This window comes from Globicephala melas, chromosome 21 (assembly GCF_963455315.2).
Source record: "Globicephala melas chromosome 21, mGloMel1.2, whole genome shotgun sequence".
In the NCBI taxonomy this organism is placed as follows: domain Eukaryota; kingdom Metazoa; phylum Chordata; class Mammalia; order Artiodactyla; family Delphinidae; genus Globicephala; species Globicephala melas.
The window spans coordinates 6,695,668-6,709,727 of record NC_083334.1 but is presented as its reverse complement, the minus strand read 5'-3'; the positions used below and the strand labels follow the sequence as shown (position 1 = coordinate 6,709,727).

General features: G+C 40.6%; 1 protein-coding gene across 3 annotated transcripts in view; it reads left to right on the top strand.

Moving 5' to 3' along the window:
- Positions 1-14,060, top strand: part of MCPH1 (microcephalin 1) — a 75,733-nt gene that overhangs the window by 39,545 nt on the left and 22,128 nt on the right. For all 3 annotated transcript variants that reach the window (XM_070044624.1, XM_070044625.1, XM_060291563.1), the window contains one exon: positions 9,512-9,617. In XM_070044624.1, coding sequence (XP_069900725.1) covers positions 9,512-9,617 — 106 coding nt within the window. The remainder of the gene's footprint in view (positions 1-9,511; positions 9,618-14,060) is intronic.

Below are 14,060 nucleotides of genomic sequence, written 5' to 3'. Positions count from 1 at the left end.
AAGGAGGATATTAGAACCCACTGATTATTTGACTGCTTGATTTGTTTATTTGTGTATTTATTCATTTATTCACTAATCACCTATGTCCAGCACATAAGCACAAGGAGAGTTAATGATGTAAAGCTCTGTCCATTTCCCTTCAGGAGCTTAGACATGCAGGGAAGACGGAGTCAAGTTAATCCATATATGAGGATCAGGCAATTCAAAAGATGGAGAGATGACCCCCAATGGGAGAGGTTATATGGTATTAAAACTGATATACGTATTTAAAATCCAGATTTTAATTATCTCTACAATGATTATAAAGGAAAAGATTCCACATCATCTTTTGAAGATCATCATTAGATTTTATTTTTGTTTTCTTGGTTAACAAAGTGAACTTGATATTTTAGCAAATGAATGTGTGTGTGTGTGTGTGTGTGTGTGTGTGTATTGTCACCTGAGTATTGCTTGTATAGAACTTGTGAACTGGCACGTATCCAAATCCCAAAAGTATATATGGAAAGGATTTTTCCTGGGAGTCTTTTAAGGCTCTTTCCACAGTTTTAATATTCTGCATTCTACATTGTTCTTAAATAATTCATTATTCAGATTTTAGGAGCTCAGAAGAAATTTCCCACTGGGACCGCGTTAACATTTTCTATTGATTAGTATACGCCTTTATTGTTAAAATTATAGATTCTTAAAAATCAGCCTTCAGAAGCCTTTTTTTCTTCGATATAGTTGATCTTAGAGTGTCTTGTACCTGTAAATATTAATTGCTTTAATATATTATTAGTAACAATATTATTAGTCTTAATTCTGTGTCTTGGAAGTAGGAAAGTAGGCTGTGCAGGAGGATAGATTGTCGGGAATAAGTTTATTTTGTATTTCTCTGCCCTGGACAAAACATGGACCAGGTTTCTTTTCTTTTTTATTTGTAACATCTTCATTGGAGTATAATTGCTTTACAATGGTGTGTTAGTTTCTGCTGTACAACATAGTAAATCAGCTATACATAAACATGTATCCCCATATCTCCTCCCTCTTGCATCTCCCTCCCACCCTCCCTATCCCACCCCTCTAGGTGGTCACAAAGCACCAAGCTGATCTCCCTGTGCTATGCGGCTGCTTCCCACTAGCTAGCTATTTTACATTTGGTAGTGTATATAAGTCCATGCCACTTTCTCACTTCGTCCCAGCTTCCCCTTCCCCTTCCCCGTGCCTCAGGTTCATTCTCTACATCTGCATCTTTATTCCTGTCCTGCCCCTGGGTTCTTCAGAACCTTTTTTTTTTTAGATTCCATATATATGTGTTAGCATACGGTATTTGTTTTTCTTTCTGACTTACTTCACTCTGTATGATAGTCTCTAGGTCCATCCACCTCACTACAAATAATTCAATTTCATTTCTTTTAATGGCGGAGTAATATTCTTTTGTATGTAATATGTGCCACATCTTCTTTATCCATTCATCTGTTGATGGACACTTAGGTTGCTTCCATGTCCTGGCTATTGTAAATAGAGCTGCAATGAACATTGTGGTACGTGCTTCTTTTTGAATTATGGTTTTCTCGGGGTATATGCCCAGTAGTGGGATTTCAGGGTCATATGGTAGTTCTTTTTTTAGTTTTTTGAGTAACCTCCATACTGTTCTCCATAGTAGCTGGTATCAATTTACATTCCCACCAGCAGTGCAAGAGGGTTCCCTTTTCTCCACACCCTCTCCAGCATTTACTGTTTCTGAATTTTGTGATGATGGCCATTCTGACTGGTGTGAGGTGATACCTCATTGTAGTTTTGATTTGCATTTCTCTAGTGATTAGTGATGTTGAGCATCCTTTCATGTGTTTGTTGACAATCTGTATGTCTTCTTTGGAGAAATGTCTATTTAGGTCTTCTGCCCATTTTTGGATTGCATTGTATGTTTTTCTGATATTGAGCTGTATGAACTGCATGTATATTTTGGAGATTAATCCTTTGTCCGTTGCTTCGTTTGCAAGTATTTTCTCCCATTCTGAGGGTTGTCTTTTCATCTTATTTATGGGTTCCTTTGCTGTGCAAAAGGTTTTAAGTTTCATTAGGTCCCATCTGTTTATTTTTGTTTTTATTTCCATTTCTCTAGGAAGTGGGTCAGAAAGATCTTGCTGTGGTGTATGTCATAGAGTGTTCTGCCTATATTTTCCTCTAAGTTTTATAGTGTCTGGCCTTATATTTAGGTCTTTAATCTCTTTTGATTTTATATTTGTGTATGGTGTTAGGGAGTGTTCTAATTTCATTCTTTGACATGTAGCTGTCCAGTTTTCCCAGCACCACTTATTGAAGAGGCTGTCTTATCTCCATTGTATATTCTTGCCTCCTTTATCAAAAATAAGTTGACCATATGTGTGTGGGTTTATCTCTGGGCTTTCTATCCTGTTCCATTGATCTGTATTTCTGTTTTTGTGCCAGTACCACACTGTCTTGATTACTGTAGCTTTGTAGTATAGTCTGAAGTCCGGGAGCCTGATTCCTCCAGCTCTGTTTTTCTTTCTAGGATTGCTTTGGCTATTCGGGGTCTTTTGTGTTTCCATACAAATTGTGAACTTTTTTGTTCTAGTTCTGTGAAAAATGCTATTGGTAGTTTGATAGGGATTGCACTGAATCTGTAGGTTGCTTTGGGTAGTATAGTCATTTTCACAATGTTGATTCTTCCAATCCAAGAATGTGGTATATCTCTCCATCTGTTTGTATCATCTTCAATTTCTTTCATCAGTGTCTTCTAGTTTTCTGCATACAGGTCTTCTGTCTCCTTAGGTAGGTTTATTCCTAGGTGTGTTTTTCTTTTTGTTGCAGTGGTAAATGGGAGTGTTTCCTTAATTTCTCTTTCAGATTTTTCATCATTAGTGTATAGGAATGTAAGAGGTTTCTGTGCATTAATTTTATATCCTGCTACTTTACCAAATTCATTGATTAGCTCTAGTAGTTTTCTGGTAGCATCTTTAGGATTCTCTATGTATAGTATCATGTCATCTGCAAATAGTGACAGCTTTACTTCTTCTTTTCCGATTTGGATTCCTTTTATTTCCTTTTCTTCTCTGATTGCTGTGGGTAAAACTTCCAAAACTATGTTGAATAAGAGTGGTGAGAGTGGGCAACCTTGTCTTGTTCCTGATCTTAGTGGAAATGCTTTCAGTTTTTCACCATTGAGGACGATGTTGGCTGTGGGTTTGTCATATATGGCCTTTATTATGTTGAGGAAAGTGCCCTCTATGCCTACTTTCTGCAGGGTTTTTATCATACATGGGCGTTGAATTTTGTCGAAAGCTTTCTCTGCATCTATTGAGATGATCATATCGTTTTTCTCCTTCAGTTTGTTAATATGATGTATCACGTTGATTGATTTGCGTATATTGAAGAATCCTTGCATTCCTGGAATAAACCCCACTTGATCATGGTGTATGATCCGTTTAATGTGCTGTTGGATTCTGTTTGCTAGTATTTTGTTGAGGATTTTTGCATCTATGTTCATCAGTGATATTGGCCTGTAGTTTTCTTTCTTTGTGACATCTTTGTCTGGTTTTGGTATCAGGGTGATGGTGGCCTCGTAGAATGAGTTTGGGAGTGTTCCTCCCTCTGCTATATTTTGGAAGAGTTTGAGAAGGATAGGTGTTAGCTCTTCTCTAAATGTTTGATAGAATTCGCCTGTGAAGCAGTCTGGTCCTGGGCTTTTGTTTGTTGGAAGATTTTTAATCACAGTTTCAATTTCAGTGCTTGTGATTGGTCTGTTCATATTTTCTATTTCTTCCTGGTTCAGTCTTTTCAGGTTGTGCCTTTCTAAGAATTTGTCCATTTCTTCCAGGTTGTCCATTTTATTGGCATAGAGTAGCTTGTAGTAATCTCTCATGATCCTTTGTATTTCTGCAGTGTCAGTTGTTACTTCTTCTTTTTCATTTCTAATTCTATTGATTTGAGTTTTCTCCCTTTTTTTCTTGATGAGTCTGGCTAATGGTTTATCAGTTTTGTTTATCTTCTCAAAGAACCAGCTTTTAGTTTTATTGATCTTTGCTATCGTTTCCTTCATTTCTTTTTCATTTATTTCTGATCTGATTTTTATGATTTCTTTCCTTCTGCTAACTTTGGGGTGTTTTTGTTCTTCTTTCTCTAATTGCTTTAGGTGCAAGGTTAGGTTGTTTATTTGAGATGTTTCCTGTTTCTTAAGGTAGGATTGTATTGCTATAAACTTCCCTCTTAGAACTGCTTTTGCTGCATCCCATAGGTTTTGGGTCCTCGTGTCTCCATTGTCATTTGTTTCTAGGTATTTTTTTATTTCCTCTTTGATTTCTTCAGTGATCACTTCGTTATTAAGTAGTGTATTGTTTAGCTTCCATGTGTTTGTATTTTTTACAGATCTTTTCCTGTAATTGATATCTAGTCTCATAGCGTTGTGGTCGGAAAAGATACTTGATACAATTTCAATTTTCTTAAATTTACCAAGGCTTGATTTGTGACCCAAGATATGATCTATCCTGGAGAATGTTCCATTAGCACTAGAGAAAAATGTGTGTTCTGTTGTTTTTGGATGGAATGTCCTATAAATATCAATTAAGTCCATCTTGTTTAATGTATCATTTAAAGCTTGTGTTTCCTTATTTATTTTCATTTTGGATGATCTGTCCATTGGTGAAAGTGGGGTGTTAAAGTCCCCTACTATGATTGTGTTACTGTCGATTTCCCCTTTTATGGCTGTTAGTATTTGCCTTATGTATTGAGGTGCTCCTATGTTGGGTGCATAAATATTTACAATTGTTATGTCTTCTTCTTGGATTGATCCCTTGATCATTATGTAGTGTCCTTCTTTGTCTCTTGTAATAGTCTTTATTTTAAAGTCTATTTTGTCTGATATGAGAATTGCTACTCGAGCTTTCTTTTGGTTTCCATTTGCATGAAATATCTTTTTCCATCCCCTTAATTTCAGTCTGTACGTGTCTCTAGGTCTGAAGTGGGTCTCTTGTAGACAGCAAATATATGGGTCTTGTTTTTGTATCCATTCAGCCAATCTGTGTCTTTTGGTGGGAGCATTTAGTCCATTTACATTTAAGGTGATTATCGATATGTATGTTCCTATTCCCATTTTCTTAATTGTTTTGGGTTCGTTATTGTAGGTCTTTTCCTTCCCTCGTGTTTCTTGCCTAGAGAAGTTCCTTTAGCAGTTGTTGTAGAGCTGGTTTGGTGGTGCTGAACTCTCTCAGCTTTTGCTTGTCTGTAAAGGTTTTAATTTCTCCATCAAATCTGAATGAGATCCTTGCTGGGTAGAGTAATGTTGGTTGCAGGTTTTTCTCCTTCATCACTTTAAATATGTCCTGCCAGTGCCTTCTGGCTTGCAGAGTTTCTGCTGAAAGATCAGCTCTTAACCTTATGGGGATTCCCTTGTGTGTTATTTGTTGTTTTTCCCTTACTGCTTTTAATATATTTTCTTTGTATTTAATTTTTGACAGTTTGATTAATATGTGTCTCGGAGTGTTTCTCCTTGGATTTATCCTGTATGGGACTCTCTGTGTTTCCTGGACTTGACTATTTCCTTTCCCATTTTAGGGAAGTTTTCAACTATAATCTCTCCAAATATTTTCTCAGTCCCTTTTTTTTCCTCTTCTTGTTGTGAGACCCCTATAATTCTAATGTTGGTGCATTTAATGTAGTCCCAGAAGTCTCTGAGACTGTCCTCAATTCCTTTCATTCTTTTTTCTTTATTCTGCTCTGTGGTAGTTATTTCCACTATTTTTTTTTTTTTTTTAGCGGTACGCGGGCCTCTCACTGTTGTGGCCTCTCCCGTTGCAGAGCACAGGCTCTGGACGTGCAGGCTCAGCGGCCATGGCTCACGGGCCCAGCTGCTCCACGGCATGTGGGATCTTCCCAGACCGGGGCACGAACCCGTGTCCCCTGCATAGGCAGGCGGACTGTCAACCACTGCGCCACCAGGGAAGCCCTGTTTCCACTATTTTATCTTCCAGGTCACTTATCCATTCTTCTCCCTCAGTTATTCTGCTTTTGATTCCTTCTAGAGAATTTTAAATTTCACTTATTGTGTTGTTCATCATTGTTTGTTTGCTCTGTAGTTCTTCTAGGTCCTTGTTAAAAGTTTCTTGTATTTTCTCAATTTTATTTCCAAGATTTTGGATCATCTTTACTATCATTATTCTGAATTCTTTTTCAGGTAGACTGCCTGTTTCCTCTTCATTTGTTAGGTCTGGTGCGTTTTTACCTTGCTCCTTCATCTGTTGTGTGTTTCTCTGTCTTCTCATTTTGCTTACCTTACTGTGTTTGGGGTCTCCTTTTCACAGGCTGCAAGTTCGTAGTTCTTGTTGTTTTTGGTGTCTTTCCCCAGTGGCTAAGGTTGGTTCAGTGGGTTGTGTAGGCTTCCTGGTGGAGGGGACTAGTGCCTGTGTTCTGGTGGATGAGGCTGGATCTTGTCTTTCTGGTGGGCAGGACTGTGTCTGGTGACGTGTTTTGGGGTGTCTTGGAACTTATTTTGATTTTACGTGGCCTCTCTGCTAATGGATGGGGTTGTGTTCCTGGCTTGCTAGTTGTTTGGCATAGGGTGTCTAGCACTGGGGCTTGCTGGTCGTTGAGTGGAGCTGGGTCTTAGCGTTGAGATGGAGATCTCTGGGCGAGCTCTCGCCGATTGATATTATGTGGGGCTGGGAGATCTTTGGTGGACCTATGTCCTGAACTCGGCTCTCCCACCTCAGAGGCTCAGGCCTGACACCCCGCTGGAGCATGAAGACCCTGTCAGCCACATGGCTTTTGGGAAGTCTGAGGTCTTCTGCCAGAATTCAGTAGGTGTTTTTCAGGAGCTTTTCCTTGTGTAGATGTATTTTTGATGTATTTATGGGGAGGAAGATGATCTCCACGTCTTACTCCTCCGCCATCTGGAAGCCATGTCCCCTAGTCTTCATGGACCAAGTTTCTCTTAATAAATTTAATGGTTTTCTGAACTGTATGTTCTCATGCTGCCTTCGCCTGGTTCTGCCTCCAGAGAGATCTTCCCTTAGTATCAAAAGTATCTCTTAATCCTGCTCATTTCCATGGGGTGAGGGAAGGTAGTGATTTAACTAATTGACTCTGAGAGGCGAGTGAGTTCACTTTCTCACCTTGATGTATCAGTATTTGATGATATTGATGACCCAGACAAATTTCTGAATGGGGAAAATTCAGGCAACATAACAATAATAAACAGCCTGGGGTTGTGAAGTTCTTTTTCTCTGTATTTGATCCTTTTTTGAAAATCGAGGCAGTGAATCACTTATATAATGAAGAATGAAAATGAGGGGAGAGAAAAGAGTCTAGGATCTATGACTGGTCCTGGACGATTGATAACACCCATCACCCTGGGATATGTCGAAGGAAGAACAGCTACAGGGTGGACCGTGGCACGTCAGCCGAAATGTCTCGGGGGCGTTCATGATAGGTGTCCGTTAGGGGGTTGGGTGTATCAAGTTGCACCTCAGGTGGGAGGTCTTAGCAAGGGACATTGAGCTAGGACCCTTCAGTAAAGGCTGACTTCATGGGCTATGGTGAAATCACCTTTGAGGCAATGACAGCCCACTTAAGGAGCAACCGTAGCAAAGAGTCTCCAAGAGGTAGAGAGCCAGGAAGATGGGGCCAATGTTTGCTCACTGATCTGCCTGTTCTCACCTTCCTTGGCACTCTCGGCTGCTTTGGGTTTACTGATGACACCCTTAAAGAGAACATATTAGTCAATGACTGTAGCTGTTGTGAAATGCTCTTTTAATGTAACCACATAAGAAATCATTTGCTTGTATCATTTTGTGACTGCATGATTGTGAAAACATGTCATTAGCAATGTCAGTCTGTCTTAAGTTTTAAATGGCTGTAATACGTAACCTGGATCTTTATGTCTACAAGGTGCTTTAAAGCCTGTTTCGTTGTTCTCAGCTAGAACTGAGGCAAAATGAGTACAAGTGGGAAACGTAGCATAGCTAGATCTTAGCACGAACTGTTGTATGCAGAATGTCCTTTCACGTGCCCTACTAACCCATCCACTCCAAGTAAGGTCTCTATTTAGCTAGCTGCAGCCATCGCCGGGGCTGGGCAGTCACCTGGGACTGAAATAGGACTGGGAGAGAAGTGAAACACAGGGAGAAATATAAGCTTGCTGGGGAGATGGTGGGATCAGCATGTGACTGGTTCGAGCCTCCGAAGGAATCCAGTATTGGGGTGTATAGGTGGGTCAGGACCTGACCTTAAAAGATTTTGGGGGCCCAAGTTGAAGATAACTAGTTTGAATTCAGTGAAATACTTAAGCATTGTTGTTCTGCATTTTGTTTTCACTGAGCTAAAACCCCATTTTTGAAAGAAGAGTTAAAAGTTTCAAATCAGATCCTCCAAACTTAATTAGATCTGTTTTATCAGAGCATCCTATTTTATGGAAATATCTGCGCAACAGTCACTCTTATGTTATATGATTTTTAATTCCCGATGGCTCTTAAATCATTTTAGCCTTGTATCATGTTCATTTCTCTATGTCTACATTTTGTGTTGGGTTGTGAGCTCCCTAAGGGCAGAGACAGTATTTGTGTATCTTCGCATCTCTGGTGGGCGGCCCCTGAGCACTAGATATTTGTTGATAAGCCCGTCAGTGACAGAGGGGGATGACATGGAAGGTGGGTGTGTGGCACGGCAGTGGCCGGGACCTGAGCATCCCTGAGGCCGCTGTGTGCCCTTCGTGTCAAGGTGAGAATTCTCCTACTGAGACCGTGTAAGTGGTGGCTGGTACGCTTAGTCCTTCTTCAAAGTATCAACAAAGTCAGACATCAGGCAGACTATTTGGGGAGGAAAGAATGAGCGTAGGGAGCACAACGTAAAGTCGTAGCAGTGATGAATCAAACATTTCACACTCCATTGTTGGCTACTTAGGGTTTCTACACCGTTTAGCATCTGACGAGACTGGATTTCACGTGATGAATATCTTCTTTTTGGTTTGTGTGTCTTCATGACATGAGGTTGGTCTCAGGTGGAAGTCTGTGGGGAGTAAAATCACCACCTGTCATTTGTAGATTGTAACCTGAAACTTTGTACTGAAGACTGTTGGCTGGAGTAACTCAGACTCACCCCAAAGCTAAGGTTACTTATTTCCTCTAATACAGAACTGCCTTCTCTGAGAAGCTGGGTTTTGGTCAGTATGTAAAAACCTAAGAATTGGAGTTTGAATAGTGCATAAGGTATAGGCATCATTTTGCATCATCACGGGATGCATGGGATTCCTTCGAACTAGTACATTTTCATGTGACAGGCACAGTTGTTTCTGACCCTTGAGATAGTGAATTGCTTGGGATATTGGAGTGGAATAAACTGAATGTTCTAACTAGATCTCAACAAGCAAGGAGTATGCAATGTTTATTTTAAAAGGCTATACTTTCTTATTACCACAATGCATAAGTAAATTAATTAAAAGTTTTTTCTTCCGCTTAAGTTGCGTTAGTATTCAGTCCATGTAGAGTTCTAACTAATCTTCAACCCACTTGGGTTTTAGGTGTTAAAAGAGGACCAGCAAGGCATGATGTTTTGGATGGCTCATGGGACGGCTTCACGGATCTCGTCAGACCTCATGAGGAATCAAGGAAGAGAAAGGCCAGAAGGTTGGTGTGTGAAAATATTGTTTGAAATTTTCCGATGCTGAGGCATCATGATGTTCTGCTCTGGGCTAATGAAACATAAACTCCTTTGCCCAGCTTGTATTTGATTTTTAAAAATTAATTATGGGTGGATGTTGGGAAACTCTGACAATAAAACCAAGAACGTTGGTCACATTCAGGGCAGAGAGTTACTGTTGGTGGAGCAGGCCTCCTCTTGCCCCTTTGCCAGCGCATTTCTCGCTTGTAAAAATGCCGCCAGCTTCCCTCGAGCAGGGAAGGTTGGTCGTGCCAGCAACTGCTGTTGTTCTGTAATCTGAATAAACAGTCACTAGGTAGGAGGTGAAGAACCCAACCATCTTCCATTTGTGAGCTAATCATGGTTTGACCCGAAGCCATCGGAGGGAAAGGTTTTTGTACTGAGGCCCGGGCACCCACTTCTCCGTGGCTGCAGCCTCGGAACCCGGCTCTTTCTCTGAGGCTGTGTGGCGCTCTCATTGCACTGGAGGCTTACTCGGATAATGTGGGGAGGGCTTTACATTTGTTGATGCTTCAGCATCTACTCTCATTGCTGAACTTTTGAATTAGCCACTCATTATCTTGGTACAGCTTTTGTACCTGCCCCGTGGGTGACCCCGGTAGAGAGCTGGTGCCCTGCGGCTGCATTTAGGTTTTGTTGCCCTGTGTTCCAGTCTTCTTCCTAGTTGCAGCATGGCCACTTAATGTTTTTCCTTTGGAAAAATTAAGAAAAAAACCTGTTTGGCATTCATTCCACTGATACTTATGAAGTGTGCGGTGCTATCTATGTCCTGCTCCTCCGGATGCGTTCCGTCAGTGCTGAAGGGAGTGATCACTGCTGGTTCGGTGTGAAAGAATCGCCTGGAGGACTTTTTTTCCCCAAACTCCTAATGTGCTTCTCACCACCCCCTCTTCCCCTTCGGTAAACATAAGTGTGTTTTCTACGTCTGTGAGTCTGCATTTTGTAAATAAATTCATTTGTGTCATGTTTTAGATTCCACATATAAGCGGTATCGTATGATATTTGTCTGTCTCTGTCTGACTTCATTTAGTATGACAATCTCTAGGTCCATCTGTGTTGCTGCAAATGGCATTATTTCATTCTTTTTTATGGCTGAGTAATATTCCATTATATATATGCACCGCATCTTCTTTATCCATTCATCTATTGATGGACATTCAGGTTGCTTCCACGTCTTGGCTATTGTAAATAGTGCTGCTATGAACATTGGGGTGCATGCATCTTTTCGAATTAGAGTTTTCTCTGGATATATGCCCAGGAATGGTAACTCTATTTTTAGTTTTTGAGGAACCTCCATACTGTTTTCCATAATAACTGCACCAGTTTACATTCCTACCAACGGTATAGGAGGGTTCCCTTTACTCCACACCCTCTCCGGCATTTATTACTTGTGGACTTTTTGATAATGGCCATTCTGACCAGTATGAGGCGATACCTCATTGTAGTTTTGATCTGCATTTCTCTAATAACTAGCGATGTTGCGCATCTTTTCATGTGCCTGTTGGCCGTCTGTGTGTCTTCTTTGGAGAAATGTGTATTTAGGTCTTCTGCCCCTGGAGGACTTTTTAAATGTGCAGATTCTCTGGTCCTACTTGAGACCCTCTGAGTTGGCATTTCCCAGGTGATGTTTACATCACAGCAATGAGCTGTGAAAGCCCCACATGGAGTAGAATCTCCTTCTTCACAAGAAAGAAACCGGTACTCAGGGCAGAAAATTCACCGTGGGTACCACGTCTCCCTCAGGGCAGAAGGAACAGAACCTGGATCTACTGTCTTCCATGTGGCCTTCTTCCTAATCCATTTCTTATCCCCATTCACTGCACAGCCTTTTCTCTGATGTATCGAGAACTCGCCACGCCTGAGGGCAGTGGCCCCCAGCGTTGCCCCACATTGCAATCACCTGGGGATCTGAATTTTGTTAAGATTCCTGGCTCACACCCCCAGACAGCCTGATGTCATTACTATGGGGTGCCTCTTGGGCACTAGGATTTTTTAAAACTCCTGAGCTAATTCTAACATGAAGCAAAGTTTGGAAACCACTTTTGTGCCTTAGGGACTTTGTCTAGCATAGTTCAAACAAGTAATTTATCCTGGAAGAAGTTCTGTTTGTTTCTAAACACGTCTCATATAAACTGATTTTATTGTTTAGACTTGTAAAAAACAAAGACAAAAACTTAAAATCCTGATTTGTTTGCTTATGGGATAAGCGTTTTTAAATTTAGATACCAATATAGAGATGAATGGTCATGGTCTATCATTGCACAGGTTAAAACAAAGGACAATAGAAATTTCTTAAAATGCAATTTAAAAGTTTAAAGATACAGCTTCCTGGCAGTTTGAGATCTTGGAGTATGGGTGTGGGGAGTGGAGTTTATATTGTTATGTTATAGCAAGTCAGCAAAAACACTAAGTTTAGTTGACTGGTATTAAAAGTCTACCATGGAGCTGCACAAGGATTGTGAATTGGTGAATTAAATACAGGTCTCTGATCTGTAACTTACAAATATAATGTTAGTCTTGAGGGTTATGATAGTATCCAGTCATTCCCTTTTTTCCCTACCAAAACTGAGGTCTTACCTGCTTGCTTTTGTTCCTTATTAGATTTCAAGACAACCTGTGTTAAACTGAAATTTCAGACTTTTTAACATAGTCACGTTTTTATGTATAAGTATATATAAGGGATTAGATTCCATCGAGCACAACAATTGTTGACATTTCCTAAAAAATATCTTGTAATTGGATTTTAATGTTGAGTAAAGCAACTTTACAGGAAATATCTTTCATCAGCTAATAATTAAAGCACGTGCCTCTACTGAAATGGAGAACTGTTGGGTCTAGAGTATAGGATTGCATTTTTACATTTTCACATGGGAGCTAGCGTCCATGCTGTTTCCGTCAATATGAAAACGGTTTGAAGCGGATGTGTCCCAGGACCCTAGTGATCTTTTTAATCTTAAACTTGACGTAGCACCTACGGGTAATGTCCCTTCTGGGCAGCCCTGCAGAGCAGGCCTGTGAAGCTGTGAATCCTAAGTTCTGTGCTGTGTGACAGTGCAGTGTGGAAAGTGGGCAGCCTGTGGGTAGGGACCACAGCCTGGGTAGGAGGTATGGCCTGGGAAGGATGCTGGTGCATCCAAAAAAGATGCTGAAATCAGCCCCAGCAGGTTCTGGGTGAACTCTTCTCATTCTTGGTTTTCTGTAGTTTTGCTGCAACTCTGCCCGAGTGTTGCTTTTTGTCACCAGCCTGCTGCAGGGTCGCAGGTCTTCGGGTCTTCCATCTGCTTTGGAGAAGTCTCATTTCTCTTTCTTCCACTTCTGGAAATTCACTCACATGTGTTACCTGAGCCTTGTGTATCCCATGCCTCGTGATTTTTCTATATTTCTATATTTCTCTTCTTTTTTATCTCCTTATTTCATTCTGGGTATTTTCTACTGATTTCCCTTTCACCTCTCCCTCTTTATATTATAGGTGTACTCTTATGATAAACCTATATATTGCATTTGAAAACTTCATTATTGTATTTTTCAGTTTTTGTTATTCTATTTGGATTTTTAAAAATTTCCAGCTTTCTGCCAAAATTATTAATTTTGTCTTTTATTTCTTTATGCATAATTAGCATATTTATTTTGAAATCTAAACCGGGTGACTCCGTTTTCTGGCTCCCTTAGTTTCTGTCTTTATTATCTGTTGTTTCTCTTAGTTTTCTGTCGTACGTTCCTCTGATATGCTTTATTATTTTGGGCATGTCTTCCTACCAGGAGTTGAGATGATCTGAGGCTGAGCCTCTCTCTCTGTGAGGCCAGCTCTCCCCTTGCTCACCTGAGGGTTTCTCTTCCTCCTGTGATTCACTGTCTTATCAGCTCAGCAGTGTCTCCGAATCGTGGGTTTGTGTCCGTCCAGCTTTACTAACTGTTCACGATGGGGAGGTTGTTCCGAACTACTTAGATGATCCTTCCTGGAAATAATGGGTGAATTTTAATGGCCATTAAAACAGTTTTTTTTTCTCTAATTAGAGATGGGAAAAATCCTTCTCTGAGAAAAGAACAATGAGAGACCAAGTCAGCAGAATTTTTCAGATGAACGTGCAAGTCATTGGTTGCAAAAGACACACTAACCATCTCTTAAAGAGGGAAAACATATAATTCAGTAAAGAATTACAAAATCTCAGAGCTATAATTTCCATTAGTGATTATTTGGTTTAGTACCCTCTTTTAGTGGGAAGAGTCATTTTGTACATCAGTGGGAAACTATCTTTTTTAGACTTATTACTTTTTTTTTTTTTTTTCCGGTACGCGGGCCTCTCACTGCCGTGCCCTCTCCCGTTGCGGAGCACAGGCTCCGGACGCGCAGGCTCAGCGGCCATGGCTCACGGGCCCAGCCGCTCCGCGGCATGTGGGATCCTCCCGGA